Source organism: Limulus polyphemus, unplaced genomic scaffold (genome assembly GCF_000517525.1).
Source record: "Limulus polyphemus unplaced genomic scaffold, Limulus_polyphemus-2.1.2 Scaffold1188, whole genome shotgun sequence".
In the NCBI taxonomy this organism is placed as follows: Eukaryota; Metazoa; Arthropoda; class Merostomata; order Xiphosura; family Limulidae; genus Limulus; species Limulus polyphemus.
The window spans coordinates 197,387-206,444 of NW_013666798.1; the positions used below are offsets into that span (position 1 = coordinate 197,387).

General features: G+C 34.1%; 1 protein-coding gene across 1 annotated transcript in view; it reads left to right on the plus strand.

Moving 5' to 3' along the window:
• The window catches only part of LOC106462512 (5'-AMP-activated protein kinase subunit gamma-like), a 151,177-nt gene that overhangs the window by 95,160 nt on the left and 46,959 nt on the right, over nt 1-9,058 (plus strand). The window contains exon 5 of the mRNA XM_013922445.2: nt 2,788-2,906. Within this exon, the coding sequence (XP_013777899.1) occupies nt 2,788-2,906 (119 nt within the window). The remainder of the gene's footprint in view (nt 1-2,787; nt 2,907-9,058) is intronic.

A 9,058-nucleotide genomic window follows, 5' to 3' on the forward strand; every position in this document is an offset into this window, starting at 1 on the left:
TGGTCAATCCCACTATTCGTTGGTAAAAGAGTAGCCCAAGAGTTGGCGGTGGGTGGTGATGACTAGCTGCCTTAAACTGCACAAAATACAGTTTGATTTTTTTTAAATTACTAATCAGAAAAAAATATATACAACACATTACAGCTACAGTAAAATCAAACTATTCTTTATATGTGTCCAACTGTACAATTTCTGGAATTTATAAGCGTACCCTTTATTGATTTGTTTGTTGATAAACACATAGCTGCACAGTGGGCTCTTTGTAATTTCACATTGCGGGTTTCTAAAACCAGATTGTTAATTTTATAAACCCTCAAACTTCTGCTGAGTCACGGGAGGGGAGGGGGATAGACCGTCTATTGGAAAGAACGTTTTAATAAAATCCGAAGGTTTGACAACAAGGAGATTTATTGTGAGTAATAACAAGAGTGCTGATTATAAACTTTGTATCATTATAAAACAAAGCTATTATTTTAAACTGAATATGCATGTTCATCGTGACCGAACGTTAACAACTATAATATATGATCTTAGTTATTTAAAACAGAGTTGGAAGACAAGATACCATAATCTCTTCCCTATAAATACTTCTCATAAACAATGTCTACACGGGATATAAGAATCAAAAAAGTTCAAACTCAAAACCAGTATTCCTAAACAATTCTTTCCGGTGTACAACCAGCTCTTTCGAGTAAATCGGTCACAAAGAGGAATGGTTGAATGTAGAATTGGTAGTAAATATACAAGTTTGACATTTCTGACAAATTACTGATACTTAACGTAGAGAGCTGTATGTAATGTGCTGGGAAAAAAATCACTTAATATAGAATATCACCTGGCCGCCTTGAATTAGTTATCTGGCGTTAAATACATCTATAACTTTTTAAAGAGCTCAGAACTGCCTATTCAATATACCCAGAGTGTTCAATCTGCTGCTTTATTTTATATACGGGCTGTAGTCCGTCAGACGCTTATTAACAATATTAAATGCAAAGCGTTGGCTCGTATGGTGTCTTGAGGGTCAAAACTGGGGTTATGAACAATGGGAAAATCATAGTGAGAGTTGGGGCCCCACTATTCGTTGTTTGCTTCAGATGGTTTCATAAGACCCAGAAGAACCTTTTAGATATCATTGTTTTGTCCTACAGTGAAGAGTGGCGGGAATAGAAACACGTAGTGGGCCAATTTTAACTGGCTTGAAATGACGCTTGAGGGACAGCAAAGATACTTTCTACATTTAAGCTACTTTGAAGAGGAGTGTCAATCTGTTCCAAGAGATGTACAAACAGTTGGTATGAAATTAGTGCCCGGACTTTGATTAGCGCTAATTTTTGCCCAACTGCCCATTAAAATAAAGCCTTGTTAAACAGTGGAATACGATACACACATCTATCTACCAAGTATATGCCGTTTCAAAACTTCTGACAAAAGTAGTTTTCAAATACTTTATTTTAGAACAAAACTTTTTTTTCTTTTATCAATTGAGATGTACAATTTATTTTTAAGTTCGGGTATAGATTGTATAGTTTCAGTTTTTTTTTTTTCAAATTTAGTTTTGATTATCGAAAGTGTCAACGATTCGGTATTATTTCATTTTGTTTAAATACAAGGTATTTTACAGTATTTCACCTTTTTTCTTTCAGATCGTTCTGTACGTTCGATCTATTAAATTTCTCTAAAGAATATATCAAAAAGTTAAAGAAAACAGTAACTGTTTCCGGTGGTGCTTAAAACCCAATTGTTTTATCATTTCAAAGTATTGTTCTTAGTGAAAATTCTGCACTCTTCACTTCAAAGTGAAGAATCAAAAGTAAGATTATGCAGAGACCAAAAGGAAAATTTTGTTGTCATTTTTGGAAAAAAAGTAAAACACCAACCCCTGCATATTCGAATGCATAGTAGTATCTGAAAATCTTGGTATTTATGTCCAAACATCGTAATGGGGTTTGAATCGACAGGTTTGCTGTCTCTCTCATTGATATATAATATTCTAATTTTCTTCTTTTTTATGAGCAACTATCTTCCAACTTCTGTCTGCAGACAGTGAAAGGTGGTAAAGATGTGGGACGTTGTGGGCTTGAGAACCCACATCTGCTCCTTTCTCTTCTTCTAAGCATGCGAGTCCGGCGAGATCGAGGTTAAACCGGATAAACGGCTAACCCTTAACGAAATATGGGTCTTGCATCCGCCGGTACCTCAAAAAACCAGGGCACATTACATAATAACCCACTCTATGATTTGTGTCCCGATGTTGGATATGTTTTGTGGCTGTCTTTTTTTTTTTCAATTATATTCTTTGTTTATTTACTTATTTATTTTACTGTTTCCCTCTCTATAAAATTAAATTTGTTTCATCTAAGGTTTGGATATATTATGTAAAATTAACACTGTCCTTCCTTTTGATGTACGCCCGGCATGGCCAGGTGGTTAGGGCACTCGACTCGCAATCTGAAGGTCGCGGGTTCGAATCCCCGTCCCACCAAACATGCTCGCCCTTTCAGCCGTGGGGGCGTTATAATGTGACGATCAATCCCACTATTCGTTGGTAAGAGAGTATCCCAAGAGTTGGCGGTGGGTGGTGATGACTAGTCCCTCTAGTCTTACACTGCTAAATTAGGGACAGCTAGTGCAGATAGCCCTCGTGTAGCTTTGCGCGAAATTCAAAACAAACAAACCTTCTTGATGTAATCTGTTTATAATTTTTTTTCTTGTAGCTTACTTAAATGAATAAAATTATTGGTAACAACCGCTGATTCACGAGGCCTTACTTTTATTTATTAATCCTAGGTGCCTTCTTAAGGCGGCAGTTAGGTGACCCGGAAAAAAGACGAACTTCTATAGGTCATCGATCGTTTGAAGGATGTGATCATCATAGAGCCTTAATTCACAGGAGTGACTCTAAAGGGGTACGTATTGTATTATATGTTTAAATGTTTAGTGAAAAGGATCTTCACGGGTTTTTATTTTTAACAGCTTAATTTTTGAAAGCACAAAACACTGGAATACTTGAACGAGCGTTACGTCTATTCGTCAGTACTTCATATAATTATTCATTACTGCCCATGTTACAAATTACCACAGTACTCATTTTCGAAACTATGTAGTTCCGCCGATATCTTGTTTGGTCAAGTAACTTGAGAAATGGAAATACTACTGCTGCCTCAAATTTTAGGTTGTGCGGATGAGTCCACACTGGTTCTCAAGAAGTAATCGAAAATTATTCAAACTAGTAAGTACAATTTATAATAGTTTGAACTGTGTATTCATTCATATTGAATCAGGCCGAGCGTGATCTGTGTGTAGTTAGCGTGCTACACGGTGAATTTGAGAGTCACTATGATTCTTGACTCGAACTTTGAGGCTGTAGGGGCGTTATAAGAATGACAGTCAAACCCCACTATTTGATCAGAGTAGTCCAATAGTTTGCGGTGGGTGCTGTCGACTAGCTGCCTTCCAGCTAATCTATCAGTTCAAAATTGGGGACTGCTAGCACAGATAGTTTTTATGTAACTTTGCGCAAATGTTTGAAATAAATCATATTGAATCATCAAAACTAGTGGAGAAAGTTGTTGGCAAAAATGTGGACTGTTTTATTTGAAGCAGTGTTTCGCTTAAAGTACAGTTGTTTGGTTCAACTGAAACTATACAAGTCTGTTCTCCATATATATGTTACCCCTCCTTTTCTAAGAATACATGTAAATCAATGATTGCATGGTGTTGCGCAAGTCTGTGTATTTAAGTGTTGTTGTTTTTTACCTAAGGACATAAATACATTGAAAACTCAGTGCCTTCTTTTAACATGTGTAAAAGTATCTGAAACTGTTCGTAATGATTATTAGTAGTTATATTACTTTCACCTTAAGTTTTGCATAAGTAAGCATTGAATCCTTGCACCTGCTCGTGCGAATAATTACATAGAAAAACTTGCATGTGCGTGCGCGCGTGTTCATCTTTTTAATGAGGCAAGTTAGTGAAAAACCACATAGAAAAGAAGTAGTTCCTTATATTACAAATAGAAATCACAAACAGACAGACACGTAAATGTGTGTATGTGTGACCGCCCTAGCTCCGAGAGGAACGAATCTAGAAACCTGAAATTTTACACTCATACTAAGTGGACCCTGAGGGTGTGCACCTGTGTATTATTCTTATTCACGTGCATGTGCATCTTTTTAATAAGACAAGCTAGCGAAAAACCACAAAAAAAAGAAGTGGTTCCTTATATTACAAATTATAGATGTAACTCACAGACAGACAGAAAATAATTTATTATAATTTTAATGTAATTTATACATTTAATTTTATACTTTCAACACATAGACTCTTAACAACAATATTAGGTTATACTTTTATTGCTAAGCAACATGATATAAGCCATTGCAGGAACGCATTGATACCAAAACGCACTGGCTGTTCTATATATTAGAAGTTGTTGTATAAGGAACCACTTCCTTTTTATGTGTTTCCGCTAGATTGCCTCTTTAAAAAGATGTGCACGTGTGTCCGTCTGTTTCTGATTTATATCTATAATTTGTAATATAAGGAACCACTTCTTTAATCATAATATTATAATAATTACAATGTTATTATTATAGAGCGTGGCTGTGCTATCCTTGGGAAAACAACCATTATTGTTTAACCTGAAGCACTGCAACAGTGAAACATTGTAATAGATTCTGATAAAATGTGATAGAAATTTGTGATATCAAATATAAATGTGAAATATTTAACACAATGATAAAGTTCTTTGATAATAAATAATTCTTAATTTACTGTACTTTCTTTACGGCTTTTTTATGTTTCTGGAAAATAAAAATGTTTAAAATATTTTTGACTGTTCTTCTATGCTACAATAGGTTCAGAATACACACGCTGACATAGTCATCTTGAATATATCAACCTAATAACCCGAGCGAAGCCGGGTACTTAGGCTAGTTAGTAATAATATTAGTTTTACCTTAAGTTTTCCATAAGTAATCATTGAATCCTCAATTTTGAATACAGGGAACCACGCTTTAATATAATATCTCGTGGTTTTCTTAAAAGCATATCCACGATTTACGTGCATTTTGTTTTTATAAAATATAAAAAATGATCTCCTACAGTGTAAATAAACCCTTATATGTTCAATAATAACTTTGGTTTGTGAACTAAAGCTACTGATAATTATAACTTAGTCATAATTCAGATTATGACGATACACGTGACAAGAACTTTAGTGGTGAACTAAAGCTACTGATAATTATAACTTAGTCATAATTCAGATTATGACGATACACGTGACAAGAACTTTAGTGGTGAACTAAAGCTACTGATAATTATAACTTACTCATAATTCAGATTATGACGATACACGTGACAAGAACTTTGGTGAACTAAAGCTACTGATAATTATAACTTAGTCATACTTCAGATTATGACGATACACGTGACAAGAACTTTGGTGATGAACTAACCCTACTGATAATTATAACTTAGTCATAATTCAGATTATGACGATACATGTGACAAGAACTTTAGTGGTGAACTAAAGCTACTGATAATTATAACTTAGTCATAATTCAGATTATGACGATACACGTGTCAAGAACTTTGGTGGTGAACTAAAGCTACTGATAATTATAACTTAGTCGTAATTCAGATTATGACGATACACGTGACAAGAACTTTGGTGATGAACTAAAGCTACTGATAATTATAACTTAGTCGTAATTTAGGTTATGACGATACACGTGACAAGAACTTTGGTGATGAACTAAAGCTACTGATAATTATAATTTAGTCGTAATTCAGGTTATGACGATACACGTAACAAGAACTTTGGTGGTGAACAGCTGTAACAAAACTAAGTAAACACATAGAACAATCTTAATTCCTCGTATTTCTTATGTTCCAGAGTTCTAGCTGATTCAGGCGTGGGTTGGTCATGTGTTAAAGCTCTGGTTTTCGGATCTTGCGAACTGTATTCTAATCTTTAAGGTATCACCAAATACTTTCTGCACTGTGGGTGCGTTATAAGAGTGCTAGTCAATTCCGGTAGTGTAAATAGTGGATAGTCTAGGGTGCTGTGTTTCTTAGTCTTATCTAGTACCTCTCCTATACCAAAGTTCGAGCTAAAGGTTATACACTGCAAAAAAAAAATGTATATAGCACGAGTATAAAATATTGGGTACACATCTTTGTAATCGAATGTTCACTGTTTCAGTTGTGTGCACGTTCAGTCAAAAGAAGTTTTTGCAAATTGAAAACACACTCCCCACACAATAAAACATGAGTCAGAATATCAATATCTGACTACTATATCTGTAAAATGTAAAAATAAATTGCTACGGTTAATAGACTATATTCACCTTGTTTGGTTTCTTCATTTGATTATTTTACCTTTTACCTGGTACTGTTATTAACTTGTTATAGCTAATTTGATTATTTTACTTTTTACCTAGTTCTGTTATTAACTTTTTATAGTTAATTTGATTATTTTACTTTTTACCTAGTTCTGTTATTAACTTGTTATACATAATTTGATTATTTTACTTTTGACCTAGTTCTGTTATTAACTTGTTATACATAATTTGATTATTTTACTTTTGACCTAGTTCTGTTATTAACTTTTTATAATTTATTTTTCTCGTCTTCCCTCGTTGGGACAGCAGTAAGTTTGCGGAGTAACAACGCTAAAACCTGGGGTTCGATTACCCACGGTGTACAGAGCAGATATCCCAAAGTGGCTTTGCTCTAAAACAAAATTTTTTCATCTATTACGTATTGTTTATATGTATTTAAATACTGTTTCACAGTATGTAATAAAATAAAGCTCCAGTTAAAATTCTGAATCAATTGTGAAAATAAAAATGTCTCGCCAACTGGACACCACCCAAACCTCCCGAGCTATTTCAATAGCCAAAACATAAACAATTCAAAAATTTATTATTGAAATACGCATAGAAGCAATTTCTATTATAAAATGTAATAATGCCAAAATTATGTTATTTATCTATCACACACCTTATTGACACCAGAAAATAATTCAATGCAGTACACCTAATCAAAAGAAATAACGAACTCGCAGGTTGCCAAGCGTCAAGAATAACTTGATGAACTGAAGTTAACAAAAAACGGAACACGTCATAATAATTCCAACAGGAAGCTCTGAGTTAATATAAGGAAGAATAAGTTATACTACCTTGAAATAATCAGTGACAAGAAAGAAGCAAGAGCAAATTGTAAGTGTAATCATTTACCCATAGCATAAAGGACGATATAAACACACAAATATGGTAGAAGTATAACTTTGGTAGAAGTATAACTATGGTAGAAGTATAACTTTGGTAGAAGTATAACTATGGTAGAAGTATAACTTTGGTAGAAGTATAACTTTGGTAGAAGTATAACTATGGTAGAAGTATAACTTTGGTAGAAGTATAACTATGGTAGAAGTATAACTTTGGTAGAAGTATAACTTCCTGTCCAGTGATCAAGAACCAGAACAGCCCCGAGACTTTTGTTGCTAGGACAATCTGGTTAAATAACCTGAGAATTTAATGATCCAGTTTAATGTGCCACATATGCAACAACCAGTACAGAGTAGAGGAACAACTTCATAATGAGTACTATAGCAGAGGGAAGTAATACAAACTAGAGAAATCCTAGGTCAGCAATACAGTAGAAATTATATAGACAAAGGAAGCACCTTCAATATTAGAAACACAACAGGATTTAAACAAGTTCAAGAAAGGCAGATCAACAGGGCAACGGAAGTTATACAGGTTAACACATATTTCTAAACTATTTCGGGTCTGGTTGTTAGAGCGTTCGACTCGCAATGTGCGAGTCGCGACATCGAATCCTTTCACCGAACATCGCCCTTTTTGGTCGTGGGTGCGTTAAAATGTGACGTTCAAATTCACTTTTCGTTGGTAAAGAGCATCACGGAGTTGGCGGTGGCTGATGTTTACTACCTGCCTCTCCTTTAATTTATCCCCTCTAAATAAGGGACGGCTAGCGCAGATAGCCCTCGAGTTAGCTTTGTGCGAAATTCAACAAACTAATCTATTTATGTACGAAGTTACCCGAGTCCATGATTTTATTATTTACGTGGTCTAATAACATTTGAGAAGCATTAAAAATGTTAACAAATATACAGTCAAAACTACTGTTAGTCCCACAAATTACCGATGGGGTCCATATGTATTTTGCATTGAAAAAGTAATTTCACCCAGTTGTTTTATTCTTTAAAGTAAGCTATGTAACAGAGAAAACAAATTACTCATCATGACGCAATATATGGAACCCTCACTGGTAGTGAACTATATACAACTAGTCTATAATGGAGGGTTAAGGACGTGTTCAAGTTGAAAAGCACTGTAACAATTACAGATGACAAACTATAATCAAACACAAAACTTAGTCACCATGAAGATAAAAATAGTACAACGAGTTACTTAAAAAAGTACAAGAGGTAACATTTTTAACGACCTGTGAGACAAAAATTTGTATCAAAGATTAAATAACAGGAAAAGTATTATTACGCTGAATTCAGGCGTTAACTTATAGTTCGTAATTTCCAAAGAACCATAATTTAAGGTGAAATAATGGTAAGTATTTACAAAAATTAATTTCATTTTCACTAGTTTTTAAAGACGTTTAATCGGCGTGGTATATAAAATATCAAATTATTTTTCTATACATATCGCATTTCATATATAAATGTTTTTAAAGAGAAACTCGTGGCATGTATATACAAGTATGATTCCTTATTCATTATTTTAAGTCTCCATCTTTTTACTTTTAGGGACCAAGTGGTTTTTTTTCATCCGTTCGCAGAAAATCGTACGATCAAGTGTTATTTAACATGAGCATAAAAACATTTATGGGTAAACTTTAAGTCGGTAAAAAGACACAGTTCATTCTAACTATAACGATGAGTCATCCACGAAACAGTAAGAAATTATTTTCAGTAAACAAATTTTAAACAATATTATTGCACATAAATTCAGTTATGTCACAATGAAAAGTACTTAGACAAGAACTGGACGATTAATTTAAACTGCCCCCCCCC